Genomic DNA, 18,076 nt, shown 5'->3' with positions numbered 1-18,076 from the left:
AGTCTGAGTTTGTCCATGTGGACCATGGCTTCATGGTTTCACCAAGACTAGAGTACAATCAATATTCAATCATGCATCTAACTCCCTGTTCTGTACGAGTCGTACTCTTGCCGTCTTGACTCTTGGTTTCATGCAATTGGCTTTGTCAAACACTCACGGTGCACGAGGTCTCACTGTGTGACAACATGCTTCCCTCACATATGGAACGACTATAATTTTGAAACATTTTCCTTCTGCGAACATACATATGCGTCCACTTGAACTGTGTGTGTATGTGTGTGTGTGTATGTGTGTGTGTGTGTGTGTGTGTGCGTGTGCGTGTGCGTGTGCATGTGCGCGCGCGCGCGCGTGTGTGTGTGTGCCGGCTGGAGACGAGTTGCGAGTAGCACTCCACCCGGCGCCACGGCCCGCTCCTGATCCTCTTCTATGTGTCTGTGGACGCCCATTTCGTCGACCAGGAGACCAGAAACGACATGCCAAGTTCTGCGCTCGTGTTCTCACTTGAACTTTCCGACATTCGCTATCATTGCGTACGCAATGGGCAAGATCAAGGTCACGGTCAAGGTGTGTGTGCCACGGTGTGTATGTGTGTGTGCCACGGTGTGTGTGTGTGTGTGTGTGTGCGTGCGCGCGTGCGTGTGCGCGCGCGTGCGTGCGTGTGTGTGTGTGCTTCATAGCTGTGTGGTGTAGACCAGGCTGAATTGTGGCGGTCAATTCTTCAGCCCTGCAATTTAAGCTGTTGAATGGTGCAATCCCATGGCAGCACAAGTTGCTATGGCTTCTGCCGTGGCATCGCTATCATCGCCTCCGGCGATGGGCGTCAAAAGGTCAAAAAGGTGTGTATGTGTGTGTGTGTGCAAGCACGCTTACACGCATAGGACTAGTATGAGCAGCCCACACCAGAACACAGCAAGGTGAAATGTATTGCAACTTCATTCATTGGAATTATTTGAGAGACATGGAGCTTACTCGTACATGCAAATGAGGTCCTTGCTGCAAAAATTGCTCAATACCCTAACAAGGGCAGAGCGCACTACCACACAATGGTTTTCTTGCAAGTTACAACTACATTGTACAAAAATCCAAGGCAGAAGCGGAATAATCGACACGTGCTACAGCGGTTTTGTAGCATTTCTGATCCGTGTATATTATCACACTTCTTTGGGTGTGAAATTCGTTTGAAAATGGAATTTGAGTCCTGACAACTTTGGATGCTTCCAAAGGGTAATGAGAACAAAGTGGGAAGTTTTCATACGTAAGCCACTTCGGGTTCGTCTAACAACTATGATCCGTAATTGTCCATGTATGAAACTTTCCCACGTGCGGTATAGTATGTGGCCACAGAATTGCGTAGCTACAGAGAGCAATATGGCTGTTGACAGGCAAAGCACAATGTTACATCATAATATCAGCAGGGGCAATACTGCCCACGTTATTAGATGCAGCATACTGCTACTAAAGCCGGCCAGCCTACAGCCAGCCCAACTCACGAGTAGGTAACACTCTCTTCCACCTAGAATAAATAAATGATTGAATAAAAAAAAATAGAGGAAGCTAGAAAATCAGAAAAGGTAGGAGTGGAATAAATCGTTTTAAATACTCTACAAAGAAATTTGATAAATTCGCTAATTTATCATAAAATCACGCCCAACCAGGCGACAGGAAGAACTTCCCTGAACAATTAGTGCCAGATCAGAAAGGTAGGCGACAACACCAGTCATCTGTGCAAAACACTGTAACAATCAAAAACTAAAAGACAAGCCACCGCTTCTCTATAATTTTTTTTAACAGAACATGGACGGAGAAAAACGTGACATCACTATAATAATTATTGCATGCTCTTTGGTCCAGCCAGATGAAAAAGAAGACAAGCTACTAGAAATTTGACAACATTGCTAACAAAAGTACCAGACGAGAACAACACCGTACTGCAAATAGAATTTTTTGGCACGACAACGAGTGAACACGAGTGGCGGCGTGTGGGAGAGACAGTACATGAGTATGCCTTCTTGCTTATATACATGCACCTTGCAGTTTTACAATTAGAGTGAGTTGTGGCAGATCGAGAGTGAAAGAGAGAGAGTGAGAGAAAGAAAGAGAGAGAGAGAGAGAGAGAGAGAGAGAGAGAGAGAGAGAGAGAGAGAGAGAGAGAGAGTGCTCGACGCACCTAGATGCGGAGCTTTATACATCTAATACATGTGGTTGTATAGAGAATGGGAACAAAAAGTTATTGCTGTTACGTAGAGTCACAGCAATGGAGATTTGTGTCCCTTCTCGGCAGTCATGCACCTTGCAGTTTCTGGTAACATTTCACAGGGGATGTTGTCGCAGGCGGTGGGGCAGCTTGGAAGTTGCTCTGACGCGCTCACGAAGCCAGTGCAGATGCCACCGCGCTGCAGGACTGACGGATTTTCTCGGCCGTGCCAGATCCCCAGAAGGTCAGCAAGGACTCATAACCACCAACGTCATACTCCTGTACCGTGGCAAAGTAACCCATGTGGTCGTTGCTATACCTACACAGCAACAGAGGAGCAGGAGCAGACAAAGAAATCCCCAGCGTAAGTCAAGTGTCGACCCTGAACTCAAGCCAGCGGCTTCGTACTCTCCATGTAACTAGCAGGATCGCCGGAAGCCACTTTCGATTGGTCCGGCAGTATCATGGCCGTTCATACAGTTTGTGTATGGTATGGCGGGTACACAGTCATGACCTCCACAGTAGGAAACATGTGTTGGCGGCTGAAATGTTGGTCCGGTAATAACCTGACCAACCGGACCGGTTCCGGTGGGCCTGACTAGTACTAGTAGATTCTGTGCTATTCTCGGATGTTTAGGACAGGCAGCACTATTCTGTGAACCTTGTACCCACTCACTTGGGTTGCACTGCCTGCACTGGATCTCGTAGCCGTATTTATTTTTGGCGTCCATCTGGAATGTAATCTCAATCTTGGACTGACCACGTGGTGCTGGGGGAATGCCGCGTTTAGGTAGATTTAATAGATCTTGCAATAGCAGAATCAGGGTCTCCATGCCACCCAGTTACTACACCCACTCATTCCAGACTAGGCCGCAAACAAATTTGTGTTTGCTGTGCCTGAGCGAGGTATACACTGGCAGCAAAGTGTGCTCCAGACGAGTGGATATTTTTAAAATTACTCGAAATATCCAAATATAGTGGTGAAACGAATATCAAAACCCAGTAGCCGAATATTCTTTGGCTTAACGAACGAATATTCTTTCGTTAACACGGATGACATCACACGCCCTCCTCTCAGTCATTTTATTGGATATTGTCACTATTATTAGGCATGACAAACGAAGGCACATATTTCTCCACCATTTCTAGGTCAATTTTCACAAAGTCCCCAGCTGAAGTGCATTTTACACGCTAAAAAAACTCAGCTCAAGACGTGATTTTTCGTTCGACCGCCATAACTCCATTCCAGGACCTCGGATCGCGTCCGGGTTGCTTCGAGACGACAGCTGAGAGTTTTCTAATGCCGATGGAACTTTCGATGAAGCGGTTCGGTCAAGTATTTGCGAAGTTACGGAAGTTTGAAGTCGCCCGGTAAACTCTGCATACCCGGTTAGCGAATATTCGCCATGAGAAATATTCGTTCGAATGTGACAAACCGAACGAACATTCGAATATTCGGTATATTCGTTTCACCACTATCCAAATATCATATTTTAAACTTCTACTTCAAATTATATTGCAAACAAAAGGTACTTCTGCAGAGCAATTCTCTCCACTTGTCAGAACATGCCGCTTGCTGCCAACCTAAACCAACCACCTGCAATGGGATGAACGAAAGTCACTGAACCCTATTGACAACACCCACTCACACCAGCAACCACAAAGACACCGGCCACTTACCCCGCAAGAACAAGACTATCGAAGCCGAGCTTCTTCATATCCGCTCGAATTTCAAAGCCAAGTCCGCTCAGAGCCTCTCCGGGGACGGTTACGAGGATGTCGGTGTTCGAGCCATGCCTGCAACAAGCCAAACACAACGACCGAATGACATGAACGGTGAAAGATCATGCTACTGCTCCCTGATGAAGCCGGCTGCCCCAAGGGCGAAATCGGGACGTAGAGCGTACCACTTCTGCACTGTCGTAATTAACGAGAGAGCTTGGAAGCTCAGGGCCCTGCGCTATGCTTTTTTGCCTTGATGACCTAGACAAAAAAAAGCATAGGGATGTTTTCTTTAAAAAAATCCTTTTTTTTAAACCTGGGATTCGAACCCGCACTATCGCGCGCCCTGCATGCAGGCCCCGATACACTTCGCATACATACTAATTCTTCCAAGTTGTTTCACATTGTGATCTTGCATTTGAAAGCCCTATTTGAATATGCATTGTGGCCAGCCATCTTTGATGGCACGGTACGGTAGGGAATAGGTACGGGACAGGTACGATCGAGGGTAATACGACACCGTCTAGCTGCCCGCAATATTCAAATAGGGCTTTCAAACGCAAGATTAACGTGAAGCAACTTGGAAGAATGGGTATGAATGCGAAGTGTATGGGGGAATGCATGTAGGGCGATAGTGCGGGTTCGAATCCCAGGATATGCCTGAAAAAAAGGAGAATTGAAAAATTTATAACATCCTATGCTTTTTTGCCGTCAGATACGGATAGCGCCAGGCGTGACACAAACAAACAAACAAACAAACAAACACACAAACAAACAAATACCAAATTAAAGCTGTGTGGACCCTGGCTAGCGCCAGACGTTACTGAAGTAACGTCTTCTGCATAGCTACGGGAATTATACATGTACCCTGACGGTGATGGTCATGGTGGTAGCGCTGCTGCTGGTGCAATTACAAGTAAGGATTAGCAGAGGATTGCACCTAACATCTCAGAACAAACTTTAACAGTTACAAAGCGTCTGGCATTCTCCCTGCCCTACTTCAAACAGCAATTTTACCTGCCTTTCGGTCCGCAAAAACTAGAATTGGATTAATTGCATCAAAATTGAGAGAATCTTATGGGTTACAATCGGTAGATCGATTGGTAAAGAAATGAGTAATAGGTGTGCACAATTTTGCGATCGTTTCAGCCCTAATAGAAGCCATAGTATTTAATACTGCCACAAAACGACACATTGGCCTTACACAAATTTCACAGCTGTGAAGCGCGGCATCTCCTCCACCCAGGAAGAGTCCAATCGCAGGTGAAGGTCACAATTTAGCTGAATATTAAAGAACATTAAAAAAACACGGTTCGCATCAGAACAAGAACGAGAGCAACAGCACTAAAGGAGAAGTCGTGATGCGAAAATACCCCGCCCATTACTTGAAGTACATACACAGACAAAATGTTACTCATATTTCAGTCAAGGTTGCCAACATCCTGTGCGGAAACTAGAGGATGACAGGTGCCCACACACAAAAATACAGGCACTGAGCTCCAGAACCGTGACCAATAATATTTTCAGGGGTGCGGGCCGAAGCTCACTCGCATAGGATTCAGCACAGTAGGGGAGATAGAAAGAAGGAGGGGAGGGGAGAGAAAATATGAGAGAGAGAGAGAGAGACGGAGAGAGAGAGAGAGAGAGAAATGTCTCTAAAATATGTGAACCAGCGAAGGGAAAATGTAGCACCATGAAATCTTGCACCAGCAGAGCGCTGCGACGACTTACAAATTCACAGATTCCACAGATATCCAGCGGTCCGCCCGAAGAGCAGTTCTGCACTCGCGCCAAAGTCAGGTTGAGATCAGTCAGACCAAAGTCTATCAGCTGTGACTTGAGCTGCAACTGGAGATCCGAATAGACCTTGACGTCACTGCGCGCTTCCTTGACATGCGCTGCGATGATGTCAGCACCGGCAAAGTGCGGCCTCTCCGCGTTTCCGTCGCACGTTGCCCCAGCTGCAAGACGACGGAAAACAGGAAGTAAGACAGATCAGTCGTCTTGTCGGTACACATTTTGTAACTGCAAGCAGCTAGCAGGTCAGATTTGTAACTGGCAGCTCATGTGTCAAGAGGCTCAGCCAAGGCACAACAAAGGATCATGATCTTCGCTACAACTCAAATATAATCGGCAGCCCATGCGACTAAATAATCTGGCTTTTTGGGCACAACTGGTGATGCTTGTTTGTATCGGCTTGTCACCTGATCAAACAGTACAAAAAGTTCTCTCTACTAGATACCGAGAACTGCCATATCCGGGTACATGTAGCTTCCTCAACCAGGAGGCACTTCACATGTGTGTACATGTACCTACATTCAAATATTGAGAGTACTTGAGAGTACATGTAGGTTACTTTAAAGTCTTTGTGGACGTCAGCTACACCACTTTACAGCTTTAAAGGTTATCATCCTGAGTTCATCCGGTGTATGCTTGCAAAAGGTACGGAGTATGGATCTTGATTGGTTGGAATTGGAGGTCGGTGTTCTCTGTTTTTCATCTCTCGGAATACACAGCACTACACGGTAGTACTAGTAGTGCCGCAGAAACATGTTTGAGGTGGTGGTGATACCCATGCACTTTCCAGTCGCTCCTCTTCCAACACACACACACACGCACACACACACACGCACACACACACACACGCACACACACACACACACACACACACAAACACACACACGCACGCGCGCACAACTGGTGGCATTGCTCCTTACTTGGTGCAATGTCTCCGGCGTCGGCATTGATAAAGAGTGCGGTACCGCCAACTAGCGACTCAATGGCCGCGTTGGCAGCTCCCATGATGTCTGCTGAACTGTTCAAGTTCTTCGAGCCCAGGCATGTGCCATGGATGGCAAAGTTCCAAACTGGACAAATTGGCAGACACACAAGCAAACAGACGTAGAGTCGTACAGACACACATAGACACACAGACACAAAATACACACCATGCATAGACAAAGAGGTGATACGACATTGGTGAGCGGTCAATCCCATACAGGCTAACACCATTTCAACTGAGTCACTCAAACTCACCCGATTGCGAAAGAGCCTAGCTCAAAGATAGAATCAGTAGCCTAACATGATCATTTTGAACTGAAAACTGGCTGGAAAACAGGTGCGTGGACTACTCATAAAATTAATAGGCAAGAAAGAGAAGGGTTGCCTTTGGACAATCAATCCAATGGAAATGAAAATAAACAGAAACAGCTGAAGCGACATTTTACGAAGGCTTTATTGGGATGTCACGAACAAATTCTAGATAAAGTGGTGATGACCAAAGAAAACACCCATGGGACAAACGCCAATACCCAGATAACGCTTCAAGAACGCTACATTGTACGTGACATTCCGGCAGTAGAAACATTTCTTCAAGACGACATTCAGTAAATCTAACTGAGTCCGTGTGCACCTCGGCTTGAAATACTTCATAATTGAAAAGGCCCAATAAAGCCTTCATAAAATGTCGCTTCAGCTGGTTCTGTTTATTCTTTATTGCCATCCTTTTAAAACTATTGTCACCACGCCGCCTTTTCAAAATGAAAATGAAGGTACTTACATACACATGCAGGGAAAGACCTAAATCAATACCTGTAGCCAGTGGTTTCCCATCCGCCGAATCAACACTGATTATTGCCATGTTCGGGTCGATGTCAGTGGGCTTCAAGAACGGGCTGACACCGGCACGGCGGTTCTTGGTGACATTGAACAATTGTGATACGCCTGCATGGTTCGCACACATCAAATCAGCACAGAAACAGTTCAAATAAAACGACAATCATATATTTTTTCCGACTAGGCCTTTCATTCCATTACTCTTCAGGTCGAATACAATGGTGATTAACAAGGTAGAAAGCAAGTCCTTATAATCAGCACTTTTGGCGGGCAGAGCATTGACAAAAATAGCACTTGAAAAATAGCGCTAGTGTAGTTGGCGCCACTAGCGCTATCTTTTAAAGTGCTATTTGGTCTATGCTTTGACCGCCAAATACGCTGTTGGCGCCACTAGCGCTATTTTTCAAGTGCTATTTTTGTCAATGCTCTGCCCGCCAAAAGTGCCGGTTATAAGGACTTGCTTACTACCTTGCTAATCACCATTGTATTCGACCTGAAGAGTAATGGAATGAAAGGCCTAGTCGGAAAAAATTATATGGCTTCTGTGCTTCGTGTGCTGAATAACTTAATTAGAGCTATAGAAAGTGTGAATGCTGCAGACATCACCACACAACATGACAACTTGCATAAACCTCTTGCAAGTTGCCATGTTGCGTAGTGACGTCTGCGGCGTTCATACTTTTTATAGCTCGAATTAAATCAAATCAACAGTCAGTGATTACTAGCAAAAGCACACATGTACAGCAACAAACACTGCTCTACAATGACGCTATCAGCCGATGCCATCATTACCGATCCCAGCCGAGGCCGGTGCAAGTTGCTTGTAGGCGGTCATCATTGCTTCAGCCATTTTCTCGGCCACCATGTTCTGCAATTCTGGAGCGCACAAAAAGACAGTGCACAGCATAAAAGGTAAAATTCTGTAAATCAACTAATTTTTCAAAGTCGATTCAAGTCCGCCGGTGTTGCCGCTTGGCATCAACCAAAGTAAATTGCCGGTCAAAATGTGGCACAGGTGCCAATGATGCAAGATTGGACCATTATAGCAGTGAAGAGAAGAAGAAAAACTATCGATCGATTTTCGGCCACCGCACACGGCCAAAGTATGATTTCAGCCAATAGCCGGCCGAAAGAATGTTGATTTACATGTACACTAAGAGCAGAAGACTATCAAACCAGACCTGACCATACTTTCACCTCTTGGTCAAGACTCAAAATATTCTCGGCGTTTGGACACCAGGAAAACGCCAATGGCACACAGTTGCATGATCACACCTGACCATACGTTCACCTCTTGATCAAGACTGGTATCTCAATCTTCTCGCCTACTGCACCGATAAATGGCAGACAGCTGTGTGACCACCTACCAGGAACAATCAGGTCCGTGGCAGGCGCAAACTCCCACAGGAACTCCGGACTGACGGCGCCAGGGCCGCTGTGCGAGTGAGAGCCTGACATAATGACGTTGGACAGAGGCAGGGGAAAGCCCAGGACGGCTGCCTTGTAGTAGGCCAGTTTGCGCAGCGCTCCATCTGCACCTGCAACACCAAACAAGGACGAGTATTTAATGCAATGACTACATGTACATTTTGAAAGGAGAGAAAACGATGCATCTCCAGTGGCCTCGTTTCTACATCTGAAACGCTTGATATTTGATCTGCTTGCTTTTGTCGAATTTGTATGAAGATGGAGTAGAGTAAAGCTTGAACAACAAGAAAAACTATGGTGTGGTTAACAGCCATGGCATGATTGTATGGAGTGGTTTCACATCTTCGTCATGTGACCAAATTTGTGTACACAGTGATCATGGCATGTGCACAGTGGAACCAACATGCCTGCCAACATCATGTGACCCATAGATGCAGGAGGTTGACTGGAGTTGGAGCCAACGTGGCTGTCCTGTATGGTCATGTGATAACTTAGATGTGAAGCCACTCTATACTACCGCAACTCAATGCACTGCACAGCATGCTGCATAACACGTTATTTTCGGTGTAACTTTAATTTCGGTACAGAAACCAGGCACCTCAATTAGATTACACCTAAAAGGCACTAGAGGATGCACAGTATGTGAAGGGAATGCTGGTCACCTGCTTCTAAATAACACCTGAAACCTGGCAGGTCCCTGGCACCGAAATTTTAACATCCCTAAAATTACACAAGAGAGAGAGAGGGGAAGCTGTGTTGCAACTCCGAGTTTCACGTAGCCACGATCATCAGGCAACTGACCCCCAAATTACACTTAACACAGTACTCGTAGTTGTGCAGCGGGTCAAGCTTCGCCACGGGGCTTACCGATGCCGTCAAAGGTGATAATGCACAGCTCAGTGCCGTCGTCGTCTTTCAGGACCAGCGCCTTTGTCCAAGTGGGATCCAGGTGACCTACGCTGGGCTCCATGAACTGGAAATACCAATCACACAAGAGCGCTTATGGCCACGTGATTCGCACCATGGCTGTTGGTGATGATCAACTCAGACCAGCACGCATTACCGATATGTTCTATGGACTTTGGCTGATTCTCACTTGGACGTACTGGATGTTATTTGGCATCAGTCTGAAGTCAGTTTATTGATGCCAGTGTGAGCGACAGAAGTTTACTATGTGTTTGTTTGTTGTTTGTTTGTTTTTATAACCAGATACACAGGCATTCCTGCCTTCTCATCTAACCATAAGGCTAGATTCTCCATAAAAGATGAAGAATATAAGTACAAGAAGGCATGCTATAGTTATGAGTGAAATGATGTGAACACGTGCGGGAGGGATATCTGTACGGAAAGGTAACTGGGAACCCGCATCCAACAATTATTTCAGGTATTACTAACTGTCAGTATGGGTACCAAGAGTACATGAAACCCAGAGCGTGCAGCTCGGTTCGGTTGCTGCCATGGCGAAATTCCGTGATTACGTCATCGTTTTAGTGATATAGTGCATACAAGCAGGTCTCTTTCTGCACAACTGCAGCTCAGTTGCACGCACCACGCCACGTCCCACCGGCCTCAGATCTGCACCAAGTACGACGCAGTCCCAGAATTTCACAGTGACAGACAGCCATGCAGAAAACGTCATAAGCTGCACACTCTGGGTTTCATGTACTCTTGTGGGCACTGGAGATGTCTTCGCAGAATGCCAGTACCGGTACAAGTACAGGGAATATATTGGTAGTAGGGGTGAAAGGATTATGTGGTTTAGTCGATAAATTAATCGAAAAAAATCTAGTCGATTACGATTTTTCTAATCGCTACAGCATTTTCGTACGACATACTATACGGTACGACGAAATATCCGGCATGTGCAGTGTGTCTACATGACTTTACTGCGTGCAGCACATGTACCAGAGTACGAGTGGATTCGCGTATGCAGCGCTCACAGCGAGTTGCTCATGCTCTGGATACACACCACACGCGTAGACTCTACCCGGTAGATCTACCTGATGTACTCTCTAGATCTATTGTATGACACGCGGCTCTTTTCTCTGCACCGTGCACTGATTCGTACCCGCGAATTTTCGTTCCGGTTGCTTCACGGAACTCACTATTCTGGACAAGTAGCCTTCAGAATCAGTTTGTGCCTGTGCGACGGTCGATGTTTCCTTTATTTTTGTTCTCTTCGAAGTTCCAAAATTGATTGTAGTTGATGCAAAATGGTGAGTTTTTCGTCAGTGGTGCTTAGGGGCCGTCCGTAATTATCGATGTTTTTTTAGAGACGATATTTGTTCATATCTCCCCAGACCCCTCCCCCCCCCCCCCCCCCTCTAATCACGTGACGAACATCCATACATTTATGCAGTGGACCGATATTTTTTATATTGAACGGTTTGTGTGTACAGGTAGGTACATAATACGTGCTGCAGTACTAGTAGTAGTACCAAGAGTATGTACTCTTGGTACTACAAGACACAAGGTTCAAGTGCCTGCATGCTGCATGGTGCACGAGCCGCGACAAGCAAGTAAAAGCCAGGTGCATACCTAAAAATAGCGTATGTGAAGATCGATATTTTTTTCCGCCAAAAACAACAAACAGCGTCAAAAAACCCTCACCCCATACGAACGAATATCGTCTCTAAAAAAACATCGATATTTACGGACGGCCCCTTAATCGATAATAATCGATAAGTAATCGATAAGTTTTGGATTAACCGTTAAGGAATATCCCTTAATCGTTTCACCCCTAATTGGTAGTATTTTGGGGTAAATGAGCCGGTACTCTTTGAATAATCTAACTGTGGGTGGCACTACCTTTTCCTAGCGTTTCTCAATATTTGACTCACAGAATGAAAGTAACTACATTGTACTTCAAGATGTTCGTAATGAGCCTGAAGTGTGTCCTTTTTATGAGTATTATCGCATTTTTGTCTCAGAGGAAATTGTACTTCAAGGAAGTAGTTACTTTCTGCAATAGCTAGCAGAGCCGGGCCTGGTCTGGTGCACATGCTCACACAATACAACTTACAGTAGTGTACTTGGTCGGCCTGGGGATTGGCCAGAATTTTGTTTTACGAGCGCTGAAGCCTGCAAACAGCCAATGCAGAAAAAAGATTTTTCATTAGGGGTCGTCGCAACAGTTTTTCGCCATCCCTGAAACGAACATTATTCATTTTGTACTTGGACCTATCCCTCTCCAAAATGAATGTAGCTTGCTATGCTGGATGACACAAACTGCATGCATGTACATGCATATGCGATTTTGGTTCACCCCCCCCCCCCCCCCCCCATTGAACAATGCTCTTTTCAGGGACCACAAAAATTCTGCGACGACTCCGTACAAAATAAAGCTTTACTAATCACCAGGACAGAACGTGCAAACAAATGCATCACAGCCTGGTGGAACTAGTGCAGCAGTTCTGCAGACACAGACCCACCGGTAAGCATCAAGGGACAACCTAGTTTGACAGACATAGTGGGAACTCTGAACTTGCATGGAGAATGGCAATTGCCCACCTACCAGCCAAAGGAACACCAACAGGTAGCGTTGCTGCAAGGCACAGAACAAATATGCAAAAAACCAAAAGAACATACATGAATTGGTCCTTCGCTATGCTTTTTCCTTACCTAGGTCAACACACGAGCTAATCGAAATGATAGAAACGCCATTGCAAAATCCCTCTGCTAACAGACCTGCAACAGCCTCAATGCTATGTCAGTAGAACAGGGCATGTGGAAAAAATCGTTCGACATTTGTTCAGCATATGCATACTTAGGCCAAATGGCCTGGGGATCGCCGCTGAGTTCAGTAGCTGCTTGGAAGCCAGAATCGAGTGCTACAGTAGTATGCAGTCCACTTGGACTTGAAGCTAGCTATGGTTATTTTTTATACAGCGCAATTTAGTGTTGAAACCTACTACTACCATGCAGTAGTCGCGCGCCCAAGAACGTTGTTTCCGAGGGGCTAGCCTGGGATGTTCCTATTTTTTTTCAGCAATCTGGCTGCGTTCTTATAGCACGTTCTTAGAAACAGTGCGTACTGGATCATATGCATCCCATGAGCTGCCAGAAAACCAACACTGCCGTTCTTAGCTTTAGGCTATGCCGTTCTTAGTATTTCTGGCTGGACGCTCTTACTGACTTAGGTTCCATGTTCTTAAGCGCGCAACTCTACTGTTTGTACGAACTGCTTCAAAAATACTTCGACTGTGCCTGCCCCCCCCCCCCCCCTTTAAACGGCGGACCAGCTACTCCACTGAGTACCCCCATACTCCCATAGTCACTTCAATGAAGTGTGCATGTGGTATGCATTCCAAATACTGTTCATGATTATTATTTTTATATCTTGTGATTTCAGACCAGTATGGCCACGGACTTGCATGAGTATGATCAAGAGTACATGGGTATGTGTACTCTTGGTATGACGAAGAGTACGCTTTGGTTTATAATACTCTTGGTACTGCATGAGTGAGTGATAGGAGTCAAGTGCAGTGACTCACCATCCACTTTGGCGACGCCAGCTTTCAGAGCTGCTGATTGTTGCATACACAGTGCCCAAATAAGAAGGACAAGTACATGTAGCGCAAGTGCCACGGACCTGCATGACTCCATCATAATTACTGGCTTTATTACAGCTACGGACGTGACGGTGCTTCAACTACTTGTTCAAGATCAAGAATAGAACCTTATCGGCGCATTCCAGCTGAATAATTATGCACTTCATGAATTCACTGACTGTCTTCACTGACTTCAGTTCAGTTCATTATACATTTTTATGTGGACCTGCTATTTTTTGTGCAGTTCTCGAAGTATACGTACGTGACGTCAAAGTGGAGGATTGCAAAAAATGCTGCAACGGGTGCGCGAGTCGCTAGTGCACCCACTCTCGGTGACCTACACAATGCATGTAGGCTACGTGTTGCATCGGAAAAGCGCAATATCATGTGACGTCATGCAAACTCCCGTTTTCGTATATTTCTTGCGGGGCGACAAAATGGCTGCTGCTGTTTGAGTTCGTTCTCTTTCTCTGCCGTGCCATCCTTGCAAGCTGCAAGAAGTGCAAAGATGCCTGTAAGTCGATTTTCTAGGATGTTAGGGCCAGTTTTCGACTCTGGATTAGAATGAAAGGATGCCGTAAGCTGTTGGACATGTCTCTGAGAGCTATTTCTCGTCGGTTTGTGCCTTAGCTCGCACGCGATCTCCTTTGCCCGACTGCCAAGTCTGAGCAGCAAAAGCACAAGCTGAAGCGCCTTGTGCAAAGCCCGAACTCATTCTTCATGGATGTTAAGTGCCGAGGTATGCTTGTGGAGCATAGTGGCGATTGGTGGTTGACGCTGTTGAATAGGTCCAGGGTAAAATTTTATCGATTCGTGTCGGGGACTTTCACTTGTGTTTTTGTACTGTATAGGATGCTACAAGATCACAACCGTCTTTAGCCATGCTCAAACAGTGGTTGTCTGCAAAAGCTGCTCCACTATTCTCTGCCAGCCTACTGGTGGACGTGCTCGTTTGATCGAGGGTAAGTTTGGCTTAGCCCTGTCGTAGGTGAAATAGTACCGTGCGTTTGGTTCGTATGCATGCGTGCGTCCTTGTGTGCTGCTTGCCACTCCAAGAAAGGGAAATAGTTCTCGATGCCGTGATTCTAGCCCTGATATGAATAATGTCATTTTGTGAAATTTTGGTGGTCATAGTAGCATTTTACCTCTGAACCCTGGGTGCTTAATTGACACCACAAAACGATAAGATGAGACATTTTCACTGCTATCAATTATTTTTGCACAAAATATTTTCAGGAGTAATGTTTGTAAATCATGATAATAAAAATTAGTTCAAGGAAGGTAACTGGGGAAACAAATACTAGTAGTAGTAGTGATGACCAACACACCCTGGATCTTCTGTCATCGCAGATGCTATTACTCTGCGAGCAAATTTGCGAAGCCAGTTGGTAGTTTTGTGACAATTTCCACAAATGTACCTAACTGCGAATCATACACAGCATGTTTTTGCACCAATTGCTGGCAGCATGGTACTCTAACAACCAGCACATTTTGAATATTTATACAACAAATAACTGGACTGCGCGCATGCTACCTCGATTTGTAAAGTGCTCAGTCTTGAAGAGCGCTATATTTAGTTGTATGTTTACAAGACTGCACTCTGTGTGTAGACGCGGGAAGCAGAAAATTAGACAGCATTGTTGGCCCAATCAAAATGCTATCCGTTGGTTCTGAGCACAATCGTCAAGATCTTGGCATTCTAGAACACTGGACCTGGTTGTTGTTTGGTCCGAAATTCTGCCTACTGCTCTAGGATCAGTATGGCTATGAGAATATATCCCTTGTAGTGATACGAGGTTCACATACATTACCGTAAACTCACTTCTATGCGCCCGCTGGCCACTTATTGGCTGGCTTTGTAATACTAGCACGTCGTTCGAATCAAAACCCTAGTAAAATAAAAGTTAATACTAATAATAATAATAATAATAATAATAAAACCACTTCTTCACATGCACTTTGTCATTGGCTATAGTGATGCTTTGTTGTAGTCATAAAAACTTCTCCGTTTGCCAAGAATACTGACTCTGACTGAATACTGATAAGGTCTATGTTTGCCTTTCTCTTCTGTTTTGTTTTACAGGCTGCTCCTTCCGCAGAAAGCAGCATTAAACGCTGAAAGTATGTTTTGCCACCAATAACACGGCTGTTGAAAAAAGCAAACCAATCGCTTGGCCTTTGTTTCGGTTGGTATATGCTGGTGCATGTTGGTGTGGGGTTTAGTGATGTGTTCAGACCGAGAGGTCTTTGAGTGACTTTTGACCATGCCAAAGGTGGTTGTTGAGTCCTGCTCTGCGTTCATGCTATGTAGAGGCAGTATCACTTGGTCAGTCTGAAACTTTGTAGCCTACGTACCGTATTTCCCCGAATGCAAGTCTCACCTTTCTACCCTATAAAACAAAGAAGGGGTGCCACTTACAATCCAGTTACCTCCTACTCATGTGAATGTATTCATACAATTTGGTTCAGAATTAAACATGGGTTGCAACTTATAATCTGGGAAATACGGTATGCAGCAAGAGCATAACTCTCAAGAGTGTAGTGTTGACTTCATTTTCATGTTGCAATGTTCCTCGCATGAGTGATAATGCGAATTGAAGAGTGCATGAAACCCAGAGTGCAGCTCGGATGGTTTGATCGTTGCTGTCACGTCGACATTCCGGTATTACATTATTTTTGGTCAGGTGGTGTGTGCAAGAACTATCCAAGCAGATCTTTTTCTGCTCAACAGTGGCTCCGGTGTACGCACTGTACCACTGCATCAAATGTGATGTAATCCCAGTATTTCGCTGTAATTTGACACCCATTCAGAAAAGTCAGAAGCTAAATACAGGATACTCTGGGTTGCATGACTTGTTTTCTCTTGATTTCCTTGAGCTACAGTAGAGATGTGCGTTGTTTCCAGGGGTTGGTTAGCCTGGGCTGTCTTAGGGTGCGTTTGGTTGGTACGATCTAGAACAGGATCGAACAGCTGGTGCACATGGAGCAGCCTCATGCCAACCAAACGGTACTCCAGAAACAGAGCATATTTTTTGTGAAAAATATGCCAAACTTGATGCATTCTTCAAAATGTGTATGGGTCACCATGGTCACTGTGTACGGTACGACAAGTCCAACCCAAAAGCGTATACACGTGATCATTTGGGACCAAAATCGATGTTCCCGCCAGGTTTCACTGTGAAAAAGTGAAACTGCTCGGTCTGCTCCGGCCTCGAGGCCGAAACAAGCAGAACATGTTCTGGCCGACCCAGAACAGGTGCAGTCCCAACCAAACGCGCTGTTCTGGTGAATTCTGTTCTAGTTCGTACCAACCAAACGCGCCCTTATTTTTCAACAATCTGGCTGCGTTTAACACTTTCTTAAAAACAATTCGTACCCAATCCTAATAATATTACCGTATGTCCATACCTTTAAAGCCATGGAGGTATATTCGATTATAAAGCCAGTCTCAGTTATAAAGCCATGGGCCTCATAAATGAAGTTGAAGACACCACTGTAGCTGTACTTATGGTTGATATGGTGGTAAAGACACACCTGGCAATATGGTGGTAAACACACGCCTGCCCACACACACTCTCTAGGCTGCAAAGTTCTGACACAAGAGCTCTCCTTCTCACCGCCACCACCATCAGTTCACGCTTGGCGCCTGGTCGGTGCATGACTGGCGGTATCCGGCATAGCAGGCTGGTACATCAAGTAGCGCATGACACATAGATGATGACACAGTAACATAAATGAATGTATATTTGAAGTATGTTTTGTAAAAATGAAGGAATTAGTACTATGCTAACAAACCTGCAGACCAGCAGGAAGGGTGAACAAGTGGTTTTAGATTGAAATTTCTATGTGGACTTTGACTTTTATGGCATGGCGTAGTGGGCAAGTCATTTTGCATCTAAAATAGCTAGGAAAGCAGCGATGTTTCGAATGTAAGGCCATGGCTTTAAAGGCGCTGACATACGGTATGTATCCCAAAGCTGCCATGAAACCAACTTGGCATTTCAGGCTGGGTGTGCTTCGGCGCACAACTCGACTGCAGTTCGTGCATGATCAGATGGGAAGTGCTTGATTTCATCCTCTCAGTTCTAGATGTTGCTAATAGAGAGGTTCCGCACTACGTAAGGTTGAGCAACTTTACGTTAGTGGGCGGGAAAAACCCGTGAATCCGCGAGTTTGCACTCCACTTACGGAAAGTTGTCTATGTATAGAGTGCGTAGATAGGGGGCTCTGATAACGTAGCTGGTCCGTAAGTGGATTAGGGTACACATTTATGACTCTCTCCCCAGGTCGATCTGGTCGTACACTGCCGCGTTCGGAGTTGCCAAGGGCAGCTACGTGATTTGAAAACTCTGTATGGCGGAACACAGATGCCCATGCAGTTTACGTAAGACTTTCCGTAGATCGACTACGTTTTTTACTAACGTAATTACGTTATGCGGAACCTCTCTATTGAGGGAATGAGTGAGCATAAAAACGGTTCAATTTTAGGAGATCGTTATCCTTAGCAAACAATGGTAACGCTATTTTTTTCCGTACTCTTGATACCTTGATCACCCACATAGCGTTG

The 18,076-nt window shown here is 45.4% G+C and overlaps 2 protein-coding genes across 2 annotated transcripts; one reads left to right on the top strand and one right to left on the bottom strand.

The window, feature by feature from the left end:
- Positions 1–1,375: 1,375 nt before the first annotated feature.
- On the bottom strand, positions 1,376–13,685 carry LOC135818107 (neutral ceramidase-like). Its single transcript, XM_065331433.1, has 12 exons — positions 13,453–13,685; positions 12,474–12,503; positions 11,982–12,040; positions 9,827–9,932; positions 8,899–9,069; positions 8,324–8,407; positions 7,508–7,639; positions 6,634–6,783; positions 5,648–5,877; positions 5,121–5,197; positions 3,875–3,991; positions 1,376–2,513 (listed from the first exon to the last, which is right to left on the bottom strand). Exons 1-12 carry the CDS (start codon positions 13,565–13,567, stop codon positions 2,366–2,368), a joined length of 1,419 nt encoding a protein of 472 aa, XP_065187505.1. The 5' UTR covers positions 13,568–13,685; the 3' UTR covers positions 1,376–2,365.
- A 194-nt stretch (positions 13,686–13,879) lies between these two features.
- On the top strand, positions 13,880–15,672 carry LOC135818106 (small ribosomal subunit protein eS27-like). Its single transcript, XM_065331432.1, has 4 exons — positions 13,880–14,023; positions 14,140–14,248; positions 14,361–14,471; positions 15,593–15,672. Exons 1-4 carry the CDS (start codon positions 14,018–14,020, stop codon positions 15,619–15,621), a joined length of 255 nt encoding a protein of 84 aa, XP_065187504.1. The 5' UTR covers positions 13,880–14,017; the 3' UTR covers positions 15,622–15,672.
- The last annotated feature ends 2,404 nt before the right edge of the window (positions 15,673–18,076 follow it).

This window comes from Sycon ciliatum, chromosome 5 (genome assembly GCF_964019385.1).
Source record: "Sycon ciliatum chromosome 5, ocSycCili1.1, whole genome shotgun sequence".
NCBI lineage: Eukaryota > Metazoa > Porifera > Calcarea > Leucosolenida > Sycettidae > Sycon > Sycon ciliatum.
The sequence above is the reverse complement of the archived record's forward strand: the minus strand, read 5'-3'. Positions and strand labels throughout refer to the sequence as shown.

Coding starts and splice junctions, on each gene's coding strand:
- LOC135818106 (XM_065331432.1), top strand. Junction 14,249..14,360: donor CATGGATGTTAAGTGCCGAG/GTATGCTTGTGG, acceptor TGTACTGTATAG/GATGCTACAAGATCACAACC. Junction 14,472..15,592: donor ACGTGCTCGTTTGATCGAGG/GTAAGTTTGGCT, acceptor TTTGTTTTACAG/GCTGCTCCTTCCGCAGAAAG.
- LOC135818107 (XM_065331433.1), bottom strand. CDS start 13,567: ATGATGGAGTCATGCAGGTCCGTGGCACTTGCGCTACATGTACTTGTC. Junction 5,878..6,633: donor CGCCGGAGACATTGCACCAA/GTAAGGAGCAAT, acceptor GTCGTCTTGCAG/CTGGGGCAACGTGCGACGGA. Junction 2,514..3,874: donor GATAGTCTTGTTCTTGCGGG/GTAAGTGGCCGG, acceptor GTTGCTGTGTAG/GTATAGCAACGACCACATGG.